Consider the following 12768-nt stretch of genomic DNA (forward strand, 5'->3'; position numbering starts at 1 on the left):
GGGGGGAGGGGCAGGAGTGGGGCAAGGTGGGAAGCCCATTCTTCTAACCTCTCCCTTGGTGGATGCCCATGGCCACAAGCCCTGGGAGTTCAAAGCCTGGAGGTGGTGAGGGGGTGGCACTCCAGCTTTCCCCTCGAGTGTCCTATTAAGTTATTCCCAGGCTATTAAGTGGGCTTGGGAGGGCGCCCATGTGGAGGGATGTGGCCACTAGCTCAAGGTCCCACTCAGAGAGGATGTGGCTGGATGCTGACAAGACAGGTCTTATAAAAGAGGCGAGCCCCAATTAAGGGCTTACGCTGAAGCAGAAGACATAAAAGGGACCGGTGCCCAGCAACCTGTCTCACGTCTCCATGACGTAGGCCCTTGGCTCACAGCAGATGCTCAATCAGTGGTGGTCCTCTATCCTACTTCCTTTCTTGGCCGCCCCTCCAGCCTTATCTCCCTACATCCCCATCCTCCTGCCCCCCAAGCCCTACACTCCTGGATCTGCATCTGGTGCTTTGAAACAGTGCTTCCCAAAGATGGTACCTGCTGCTCCACTCCCATGACAGGAGGGCCCAAGGTCCTCACCTCACAGCTCTGGTCCTGATTATCTCAAACTTTAGCCTTCGTTCCTTCGCTTCTCTCTCATCCTCCATCCATCCACCTAATCCTTCCACTATATTTACTGGGCTCTTCTCTGGTCTAGGCAGTGGGAATCTGGACAGCAGAGAGGCAGAAGAGCGTCCCGGGTAAGAGCCTAGAGTCTGAAGCCTGGCCACCTGGGTTCAAATCCAGCTCCACCACCAGCTGTGTGACTTGGGATTGTCACTCTTCTATCCTTCTGGTCCTCAGTCCCTTAGTAGTAACACAAGGAGAAAGACAGTCCCTATTGCATGAGGCTGATGTGGCGCTGAAGTGATTAAGTAAGAGCGGAGGGCGGAGAACACACCTGACATGTGGCGAGAGTCTGTAAGTATTAGCCTGTGTGTTACACAGTCTATAACAGACACTGGAACACCAAAGCATAGGTCTAAAATCAAAGAACTACTGATAATAAGGTACTGATAATTAAATAACTTCTTTTAAACATCCACCTCTGTTCTTGGGACCAGGTGCCAGGTGGATTCATCTGGATGCTGATGAATGAGGTGGCCCCTACCTGGAAAAGGTGTTGTCGAAGATGAGCATGTAGATGCCTGGTGTGCGGACCTTGAGCTGGCCCTGGATGTTCTCCTTGTGGGAATTGCATCGGGTTGTGGGAATGAGCACCTGGGAGACAAAGCAGATAGGAAAAGTGAAACAGAAGCTGAGAGGGCACCATGGATCCTCTGGGACGACTCTTTATCTTGGGGAAGGAAACTGAGGCCCAGGGAAGCTGAGTGCCTGCCTCGTCTAAAGGTCACAGCTGAGCAGGGTTGGGGCTGAGATCAGCCCCCAGGATTGGTGGGGTACCTTCCACATGCCCTGGGTTTGTCGATAACTTGAGAAAGTGGGGAGGCTGTAGACACGAGTTTCATCCAGAATCATGAATTGGTCAGCATCCCAAAAGAATGGTCCTCCAGCCTCCTCTGACCATGGCCAGTGCAGAATGCTCCACCATTCAGAGGAACAGCCCCCTTCTGGCTTCAGGAAGGTGAGGCTTATTCTAGGTGAAATCCTGCCTGGCTCTTTCCTTTGCGCTGGTGCTGCTACCCTTGGGGGTCTCACAGGACAGGCCGAGCCCTCTTTCCACATCTCTCAAGCACTTTGTGAAGCTGCTGGGCCCACTTTCCTCCAGGCTGACCACCCCTGGCTCCACCCGCGGCTTCTCACTTGGCCCCAGTTGGTCCATATGCCTCAGAGCCCTTTCATCTTTCCAAGTCTCCGGCTTCCTCTCTATCTCCTCCGAGAATGAGAAATTAATCCCAGGAGACATTTATTTTCTAAGGGCCTCACTGTAAGAGGCCAAATCTGAGCAAATGGTGTGAGCTGGACAGGGCCAGGGCTGGGGTCTACGGATGGCCAACCTCTTTCCCATGGGCAGAGTCTTCAACCTGTTAGCCAGCTAAGATACTTTAAAACTGAAAATATGACAGGAATTAACACAAGAGCCAACCAAAATTAAAAACGTTTTTTTTTGAAGGGATAAGCACTTAGAGACACTTAGAGACAAGACCCTCTAAGGGGTCTTAGAGGGTCTTGTCTCATTAAGCATCCATAAGCCTCACATTTGGGACTACACATAAATGGTCACGCAGACCATGTAACATCTTAGCAACAGGTTCCTAAGGTGGTGAGCTGCCCCACAATGTAAAAATCTTCATTCTCTACAAAATTAAATGTTGCTCCTTTTTTGGAAATTCAATTTTTGTTAAATTTAGTTTTAATTTTTTCCTATTAAACATTTTTCAACCTGTGCAAAATGACTGAATCCAAAATAGTTATAAAGATGTGATTACTTTTTCAACTCAAACTTGAATACAGCTACCTATTTCTTGAAACACTACATGGTGGCCATAAAGTTCCCAAAGTGAAGTAAGTTCCCAGAAAAGGCTCTGCTGCCCTTAAGGATCTTGGTTTAATGGTGACAACAATTATGTTGGGTGAGACTGTCACGAGGGGTCTATCGGGGAGGGGTATCTATCCCAGCCTCTGGGTGGGAGGGAGGAGAGGCAGAATCAGGGAAGACTTCCTGGAAGAGGCAACACTGAGCTTGGACAATTTAGCTAGTTATAGGGAGGTCTGGCAGCTCCAGGCAGCAGGGACAACATATTCAAAAGCATGGGAGAATGGCTAAGATTTACCCTCTCAAGTAATAACCAAAACCGACAAAATATACAAAACAGTTTTTAAGACACTGTACATCAGGCAATGATGGACAGTGATCTGTGAGAGAACAAGGTGGGCCCTGCAACTGCCCTAGTTTACTGCTTTGACAGGAAAAGAGAACAAGAAGCAGATCGAACAAATAAAAAACAGTAAGATGAGAGACCCAAACCTAACCTTATTGACAATCACATTAAATGTAAGTAGGCTAAACATCCCAATTGAAAGGCAGGTATTATCACGTTGGCTAAAAGCAAGCCCCGACCCCATCATGCCTACAAGAAATACAATTTAAATGTAAAGATACAAAGAAGTTAAAAGGATGTAAGAAGATATACCATGACAACACTAGTCAAAAGAAAGAGGGGGGGCTTCCCTGGTGGCGCAGTGGTTGAGAGTCTGCCTGCCGATGCAGGGGACACGGGTTTGTGCCCCGTTCCGGGAGGATCCCACGTGCCGCGGAGCGGCTGGGCCCGTGAGCCATGGCAACTGAGCCTGCACGTCCGGAGCCTGTGCTCCGCAACGGGAGAGGCCACAACAGGGTGCCCCGTTCGGGAGGATCCCACGTGCCGCGGAGCGGCTGGGCCCGTGAGCCATGGCAACTGAGCCCGCACGTCCGGTGCCTGTGCTCCGCAACGGGAGAGGCCACGACAGTGAGAGGCCCGCGTACCGCAAAAAAAAAAAGAAAGAGGGATTGACTATATTAATATCAAAGTAGATTTTTACATCAAAGAATGTGGCCAGGGACAGTTTCATAATGATAAAGATGTCAATTTCATCAAGGGGACAAAACAATCCTAAACATTTATGCCCCTAATGACAGAGCTTCAACACATATGAAGCAAAAAGTGGTAGAGTTACAAGGAGAAATAGAATAAATTCATAATTATAGTTGGATATTTTAATGTCCCTCAATAATTGATGAAATAAGTAGACAGGAACTCAGTAGGGAAATAGAAGAACACTACCAACTGACTTGATCTAAATGATACGTATAGAACACTCCACCCAACAATAGCAGAACACACATGCTTTTCAAGCGTACTTGAAACATTCACCAGGTAGGCCATATTCTAGGCCATTAAAAAAAACCAAACAAACCAAAACTTACATTTAAAAGGATTCAAACTATACAAAGTGCATTTTCTGACAATGGAATTAAGTAAGAAAAAAAAAAGCAGTTGCCTGGAAAATCCCCAAATATTTGGACGCTAAGTAACATATGGGTCAGAGAGAAGTCAAGAGGGAGATCCCAAAGGCATGGGAGAGAGAGACAGCACACAGTATGTTCCTGACACCACAGTACATGTGCTCTGGCTGGAAGCTGGTGGTGGTGAGGGAGTAGGACGGGCCCAAGACAAGCCTGGAGGGGACAAAGATGCATGAGGACCTACTATGCGTGGGCTCTGTGGCAGCTGCTTCTTATCTCACCAAGTTCCATTAATGTTCTACAATATTCTAATTCCACTGGGGACTGAGAATCCTGGGAGGCTGGGTGGCTGGGTCTGTCCCCGTGATGCATAACCTAAAAATTCTGAGCCTGGCCTAAGATACTTCAGCAACCACATGTAGGAGGAAGTGCTGGGGAGAAAGGCTTGCTGTTTACACAGGGACGCCTGTGTGCCCCGCACCTCAACCTTCCCACACAGTACTTTGATTACAAAGCAAAACCCAAGAGCTTGTTAAGGCAGATCCTCTGAAGAGGACATGTGTAAGACAATACTCTTCATTTCTTTAAACAGTCCACTCTATGGACTTTTGGTTCATTCCAGCTGCTGTTTTTTCTACCACGGTCAAAATCTGTAAGACTGATTTTAAAATCAATCAATCAAAACGTCTAGGGGAGATTAATGAAGGCTCTGGTGTCAAAGCCCATACAGCAGAGGTGACGGGAGATGACTGGGGTCTCATGTAACCCTGAGCGAGACACGTCTCTGCTGTGTGACCTCTGGGGGCATCTCCCATCAGCCTCCAGTGCTTGGGCGCCCATGACCTGATTTATGTGATATGTCTGCAAAATAGTCCAAGTTGGTTTTACTGCTTTATCGAGGGACTCTAGTGACCTGGCGGCCTGGTACAGAGCCAGGGTTCTATGTTAAATGGAAAAAGTCAGTCTCAGAAGGCCACATATTGCATGATTCCATTCACATGAAATGTCCAGAACAGGGAATCTGTAAGGACAGAAGGTAGGTTGGTGGGTGCCGGGTGGAGGTTGGGGAGTGACTGCTAATGGGCACAGGGTTTCTTTTTGTTTTGGGGGATGATGAAAATGATCTAAAATCAGACAGTGGTGATGGTTACACAAGTCTGTGATATAATACTGAAATAACAGTGAATTGCACATTTTAAATGGGTGAATTATATGGTGTGTAAATTATACCTCAATAAAGCTGTTTAAAAAATAAAGTCAAGGGTCCTTGCTCCCAGTAGCCTCAGGCAGGCCTCTGAGCTTCTCTGGCCAAAGAGAGAGGCAGGGCCTCTGTCTTCTTCCCTGACTTGTCCCAGGCTTCAGGGCAGCAGTCTGCACATGGGTAGCCTCAAGTCCTTGATTTACCGCTTCTTTCATGAAGTGCTTCCCAAAGTCACAGTCTCTAATCTCAGTGTTGAGGCATGGCCTTGATAGAGGAGGTCCCACTGGAGAGAGGGTGGTCCCGGGTGGGAGTGTCTGACATGCCCCTAGAGATGGGACTGGCCTCCCATGCTGTTCCCTCCACCTGTATGCTTTTCCTCTAACCCATGTCCCCCTGCCATCCCCTCCCCACAGCTTTTCTTGGTTTGGCCCAGGAGACTCCTGCCCCGATCACTGCTCCCCAGGTTAGGTGCCTGCCCCCCACCCCCAAGTGCCACCCCACCATGACAGTCACCACCTGGAAAAACAGTTGTTTCTTTCTTTCTTCCCCCCCACCCCCAGTTTTTTTTTTTTTTTTTCACAGTTGTTTTTTTTAATAAGGTCTCTCTCTGATCACACCATGAGCTCCTCAAGGGCAGATCCCATGCTGTTCCTTCTCTCTTTATCCCCAGTAGGCCCACCCTACAGAGCCCAGTATACCGCATACACTAAATGGTTGTGAACAGAGTGCAAGTACACAGCATAGCTCCTCATGCCTGAACCTCCACAATCACGAAACCTGAGTGTTGCAATCTGCACTATGTCCCATTGTTCCCAATAAGGTCCAGTCTGGTCAGGGCATCATACGGGGAGTCCCCAGGATAGATGCTAAAGGTGTGAGCCTGGACGTAGGTTCTCCAGGTTGATGTCTGTACGGGACCTCAGGCAGACAAAACAGCCATCCCCACAGCTGGCTGGTGATAGTCGGGCCTGTGACGGCAGAGGAGCACCTGAGCACCCTTCTCACCCACCCTGCAGATGGGCTCCTTCTGCCCCCTGGCGTCCACTGTGGGAAAGACAATGGTAACTATATCCTTCAGGCAATAAGGGAGCCAGAGATGAGGATGGCTCCTGGGCGTCCCTGAGCTCCTGATTCCTGGGAGGAACCACACAGGTCTCCCAGGGCCATGAGGATTAGGCTGGTGAGTGACCGAGCAAGGAGAGAGGCGTGGAGACTGCATCTAGTCACCTCCCTCTCTCCCTCGCACAAATATCCACCAGTATCTAACGTGGGCAGACACAGTGCGAGGCGCTCGGTGGGCGTTGGGAACAGGAGGTGAACAGCGAAGGTGCTGGTGCTGAGTTCCAGGTGGTGCAGCTGGTTGCTAGTGCAGAGCTGAGAAGCACGCTGCTTAATCTGCTGCCCAACCAACTGCCCAGGCAGGCCGCTCTGCACCCGAGTTTCCTCATCAGCAAGGTGGGACTAAGACCTGCCTCACAGACCGAGACGTGCCCAGGTGGCAGCAGTGAGCCTGAATCCACTCTCTGACCACAAGCCCAGGACCGCCCGGGTGGACGTTCAGAACCGCTCGGGAAGGAAGGGCTCCGAAGCTACATGTGTGGTGTGGCTGTGAGCCTCCAAAAGGAAAAGAGGGGCAGAGCAGTTTTTAAATAAGCACGAGCATGAGACTCCAATAATCAAGGCCAACTCAGGGGGGCTAGAATTAAATTTAAGGAGTGAATTTGAAGAGGACGGAAATGACAAAGCAATCTCTATAATAGGCAGATACCACCAGGACAGGGATGGCAGGAGAGCAAACACAGATGGACACATGTCCCCCCCATGTGGATACCGAAGCTGGAGCGGCGACCTGTGTGCCCAGCGTGCCCGAGCCTGGCCCTCCTGGGGCTCTGGGCCTTCCCCAGCCCTCACCGCGAGCCCCTTAGGACACCCAGAGGACCACAAGCGTGAGGGACCAGTGGGTGTCATCGCGGACACTTCACAGAGGGCTTCTTTCACACAACTTCAAATTGCTCCTCTCTAGCTTCATTCTTAGAAAATGGAGATTTTGTATTAAAAGTCTTGGATCTACCCGGAGCTCCAATCCAGCCTGTGTGACTGTCCTCACTATTCCTTCCACTCACAGTGATTCAAATGGAACTCGTGTTTCCACCCAAACCAGCTCTCTCCATCATCCCCTGGCACCCTCCCGGCAGAGACTCAGGTGTGGAATTCAGACCCTCCCTCTTCCTCGGCCCACAGTGAATCAGCCTCCACGGAGGCCTGTTCATTGTCCTGTGCTCTGCATCCTACTCCATCCTTTCTACTCTTCTTCCCCTTGAGCTAAACCAGTGGCTCTCAACCTTGATTGCCCACTGGGACCATCTAAGGATGCCTGGATCCCCCTTAGAGATTCTGGTTTACTGGTCTGCGGTGTGGACTCAGAAGTGTGTTTTAAAAAGCTTCCCAGGGCTTCCCTGGTGGTGCAGTGGTTAAGAATCCGCCTGCCAATGCAGGGGACATGGGTTCAAGCCCTGGTCCGGGAAGATCCCACATGCCACGGAGCAACTAAGCCCACGCGCCACAACTACTGAGCCTGCCCTCTAGAGCCTGTGAGCCACAACTACTGAAGCCCGCATGCCTAGAGCCCGTGCTCTGCAACAAGAGAAGCCACTGCGATGAGAAGCCCGTGCACCACAATGAAGAGTAGACCCCGCTCGCCGCAACTAGAGAAAGCACGCGCACAGCAACGAAGACCCAATACAGCCAAAAATAAATAAAATAAAAAAATTTATTTAAAAAAAAGCTTCCCGGGTATTTCTAACGTGTGGCCAAGGTTGAGAACTATGGTCCCGGCCACTGTCAATGTCCCATGTTTAGAATGTCTCAGGAGTTTATGAACTGGTATCTGCCACGAAGATTTCCAGCCCAACCACCCAAGTGACACAATGGCTATGAGCCTCTACTGACCTTTCTGAGGTGAGATGCTGAACACCCTGAGCTCACAACCAGAAGCAAAGATCTTGGTCCCCACCTCCCACGATGACCCGTTCTTGCTCGGCACGGCTCTGTTAAAGAAATGATCCTTAAACTGAGTCACACGTCTGTATTCCTTTCAGCGTCACCTACTGACCTATTCCAAGGTCAGTCTGAAGCTGGCCCAGGGCTGGGCCTCACACACTACAGAAGACAGCTCCTCCCCCAGGCTGGACAAGCCCAGGTGTGTTGCCTGCTCTGCATGATGCAGCCCAGGGGCTTTTCCCACTCTGGTCTCTCTGTGGCCCTCTCAGAACATCCCGGCTAAGCTCTGCCCGGGGAATCCTGCTGGCAGGGAGATGGCCTCACCTTACATTGATCCAGCGGCGTGTCCTCTGCCTCCCGGTACACCACACTGAAGGAGATACTCCTGGGGTCAGAGGAGAAGACCCAGCTGATGGTGAGGCCTGCCTCGGCCACAGTGATGGGGATGAGGCTATAGGTACTGGACCTCACAAACAGCTCCCTGTTGCCCTCCCCGAAGCTGGTGATCTCTTCCACTGTGAGGGGTAATTTTATCCTAAAATACGAATGCAGAGAGGGACTTGATCAAAGCAGGGAAAGCGTTTGAGCCCACTGGCCAGGTTGTCTGTGACTTCGAGGTGACTGGAAACCCTGGAGGCTCTTGGGAGGACAAGCCCTGGGTCACCATGACTGACACGCTTAAACATGGGAGAATTCTTGATGGGCAGCTCACGCCATCAGATGTTTCCTGAGCACTTACTAGGTGCCTGGCATAGCTCTAGGCACTGGGGACACAGAAGTAAAAAATATAGATGATGATCCTTGCCCGTGAGGAGCTGGTGTGGTCCCCGCAAGCCGGCTGGAACTGAGAGGACGGCCTGGGCCGCTCTGTGCCCCTCAAGGACGGGAAGCGCGTGCCGAGGCCTCAGCTTTCTGCAGCTCTCCTGCAGCTGCCCTGCGGCTCAGCTGTCCGCTCTTTCTCTCCCCTTTCTCCTTCCAGTTCCTCGCCTCCCACTTCTACCTAACTAGCACCAGAAGTAAGCACACGCGTCGTTTGAAACCTCCTGCCCTTTCGGTCAGTCGTCCCTCTTTTCAGCGGAAATCCAGGGCCTGCCAAAAAATTCCAAGCAGGCACCCTGACTTTTCATAAATGCAAACACCCCAGACTCTTTAATGCAGGGTAGTCTGACGGCCCTGGGGAGACAGGCTTCTTGGGGCTGTGTCCCTATTCTAACTCTCATTAGCTGGATTAAGAGCCAGTTCCAAAAGTTTAAAGGGTTTAGGGACAGTGAGTTTCTCTGCAGGACCCAGAGAACCCGGTGCTGGTACCTGCCTCGCTTCTCATGTGCCGCAGGGCTCACCCTCATGCCAGCCTCAGGTTCCTCACCTGCAGACAGGGACAACCACGCCTGCCTCTGGCGGGTGTGACAGTTACGTTAGAAGATGAACCTGTGCTGGAGGGCAAAGTCTCCCTGATTAAGCGGTGCCTCCTCCTGCCCAGCAAACCCAGAGGCAGCAGGTGAGCGAGGGCCACGAGGGCAGGGCCTCCAGTGCGGGGCTGCAGCTCAGGAGCGTGCGGCCCTGGACGGTCCCATCTCCTCTCCTCAACTGTGCAAGGGCTAACTCTCCTCGCCAGCGTCGGGTGTTGTCACAAGGGCTGTGTGAGGAAGCATGATGCTCCCGTCTACACACGAGGAAGCTAAGATTCAAAAAGACTAAGCAACTCTATCCAGGTCTGATCCAAAGCCATTGCCTTTCTACTACACCAAACTGCCTTTCATGGACAAAAATATTACTGTCCCCTTTAACACAGGGGTGGAAACCAAAACTCAGAGAGGGTAGGGAACTTGCCCAAGACTGCACAGCAAATAAGTGGTGGTGCTAAGAATTCTGTTGGCTCCAAAGGCGTAGAGGTGAATGGGAATACTCCCCAAGCTTTGCAAATGAGAAGACTAATCAATGATTAGAAAACCAAAATGCTCTAAGGAACAGCTCTGATATAGGTCATTCACCTGTGTAAAAATTTAATTCCATGGACCATTTTCCCATGTGTTAATTTAAGCTTTATTGCTAATTATAGTAAAAAAAAGGTCTTGTCTAATATTTACAATTTTCAAGAATCCGCAAGTAGGCAGAAGGGTCCATTTTGGAAAAGAGGTCTCTTACAACATGGAAATCTTGCTGCATTACTTACTCTGACAGGGTGCCCCACTAACGCTGGGTCATTTCACAATTTTACATTCCAGAATTCTCCCCTTGCACTGAGTTACTTGGATTGTGCCTTTAATCTTTTTTACCTTTCTAGACCTCATCTGTTCAGTGAGAGGACAATACTCGGTCTCGCCAAAGGAGATGCTAATAAAAAGAAATCAAGGGTTTGCCATCTCTGCTCAAATATAAGCTTAAATAAAAGAAGTCTGTTGTCCATAAGACTCACATCATAAATGTAAATTCAACTGGTCTCCCTACTTCTGTCCCTTCATAGTCATTCTCCACATGGCAACTAGAGTGACCCCTTTTATAATGTAAATTATATTAAGTCACACTTCTGTTCCAAATCTAATTTTAAAGCTCCCATTCCCCTCAGATTAAAAGCCAAGGTCCTTACAATGGCCAAGAAGGTCTGATGTGACGTGGGCCCTGTTCCCTCTCTGACCCAGTCTCCTTCCCTCTTTCTGCTTCAGTCACACTGACCCTATCCCTATTCCTTAAACACACCAGACACCATCCTGCCCCAGGGCCTTTGCACTGACTGTTCCTTCTGCCGGAATGCTGTCCCTCACATATCTGCATGAAAACTCCTTCAATTCGTGCCTTCTTAGCGTTTTCTATTTAAAATTGCAACCCCACAAACGTATGGACACCAAGGGGGAAAAGCAGGCGTGGGGTGGTGGTGATGGTAGTGGTGGTGGGATGAACTGGGAGACTGGGATTGACATATATACACTAATATGTATAAAATAGATAACTAATTTAAAAAATTAAGGAAAAATAAAATTGCAAACCCTCCCCCCTAATCCTACTCTTTGTTTCTTTTCCAAAGCAAGCACCACCTTGTAACATACTATATAATTTACTTATTTACTGATGTTTATTGTCTGTCACCCCTGCTGGAATGTAAAGTGAACATGAGGGCAGGAATCTTTGTCTGCTTTGTTCACTGATGTGCTCTAAGGACCTAGAAGAGTATCTAGCACATAGTAGGTGCTGGATAAATATCTGTGAATGAGTGACTGAATCTACTCAATGACCATAATGCAATCATGCAGCCATTCGTCACAACACTGGAGAAAAAGAATGATATGGGGAAATACTCATGCAATATTAAGTTTAAAAAGACTGTGAAATAAGATGTAGGGTATTTGTTTAGGTTGAAAAATTAGGTATATTAGTATAAACAAGACTGGAAGGCTATATCCAAAGTGGTTTGCTTATCCCTGTTTCCTGATTTTCTACAAGGAAAATTTTCTTACAATAAGCAAATAAAGTTATTTTCAAAAAGGAAGAACACAGGACATAGGGGTGGGGGAAGGATGAGTATAAAAGGACGGGGGAGCTTTTTGGGGTGATGGAACTGTTCTATATCTTCACTCCGGTCAATTTTCTTTTCCGGACCTAGGTTTCCTCTTTGGCAGACTTGGGAGTGGAGCTGGTTGGGTGCTGAGGCCTGAGACTGTAAAGCCACTGGCAGAGCTCGATGTGGGGGCTGGCAGATGCCTGGTGATTACACTGGATTACTTGTCAAAATCCAAGCACCGTATACTACAAATGGGGACCTTTACTGTATATAAATTTTACAAAAGGAAGGAAGGAAGGAAGGAAGGAAGGAAGGAAGGAAGGAAGGAAGGAAGAGAGGAAGGAAGAAAAAGAAGCGCGCACACACACACACACACACACACACACACACACACACACAAAGAAGCACAAACTTGAAAACCACCATGGGTTCCAAGTCTGAGCCTCTGGGGTGCTTTCCAGCTGGGACACCGGAAGGCCAGGCCTCCTCTGGTGTTCCTCCTCCCCCAAAGTGACACCCTGGGAAGTCCAGCTTGGGGGCCCATCACTTACATCAGTTCTCCCGACTTCAGCAAGCAGATTTCAGCATCCTGCCCCACGGGCATGTCTTCAGTGTCCTCAGGGGTTAGCGAGTTTGACGTGGTGTCCCTGAAATGTCACAAACGAGAACACAGCCAGTTAGCTAACAGCACACAGGGTCCCGCATCCTGAAGCCCGTAGTCTTGGAGTCTGGTAGCCAATCTCAGAATGCACGGGGAACCCTTCAATCATGGAGGCCAGGACAGAGGCCCCGCAGACTCTGTGGGTGGGGAGCCATGGGGGCCAGGCCCAGGCAGGCAGGACAGGGAGGGAAGACAACAGGGCTGCAGTGACTTCCCCAGTGTCTTCCCGGTGGGCATGGGATGGGTGACCACAGCACAGATGGACCACCCTCCTGTCCCACGCCAGCAGAGCTACGGCCACGGGGTAAGTTTCCAGTACCACTGACGCTGCCTTTTCAGCGCCAGTCCCTGACTAGACAAGCCTGCTCTGGCCCATCTCTGGGGAACAAGGACAGGCACCCAGAGCTGATGAGGCAGGAAGCGGCATGGCCTGAGAAGGAGGTTGTGGGACAGAGACTCATACAAAGGGGGCA

General features: G+C 49.9%; 1 protein-coding gene across 1 annotated transcript in view; it reads right to left on the reverse strand.

Annotated features, from left to right (window-relative positions):
• Positions 1–12768, reverse strand: part of FYCO1 (FYVE and coiled-coil domain autophagy adaptor 1) — a 74703-nt gene that overhangs the window by 1064 nt on the left and 60871 nt on the right. The window contains exons 14-16 of the mRNA XM_007470241.1: positions 12186–12281; positions 8463–8673; positions 1142–1251 (exon numbers count right to left, since the gene is read on the reverse strand). Coding sequence (XP_007470303.1) covers positions 1142–1251; positions 8463–8673; positions 12186–12281 — 417 coding nt within the window. The remainder of the gene's footprint in view (positions 1–1141; positions 1252–8462; positions 8674–12185; positions 12282–12768) is intronic.

The sequence above is a fragment of the Lipotes vexillifer genome, unplaced genomic scaffold (genome assembly GCF_000442215.2).
Source record: "Lipotes vexillifer unplaced genomic scaffold, Lipotes_vexillifer_v1.1 scaffold942, whole genome shotgun sequence".
Lineage (NCBI taxonomy): Eukaryota > Metazoa > Chordata > Mammalia > Artiodactyla > Lipotidae > Lipotes > Lipotes vexillifer.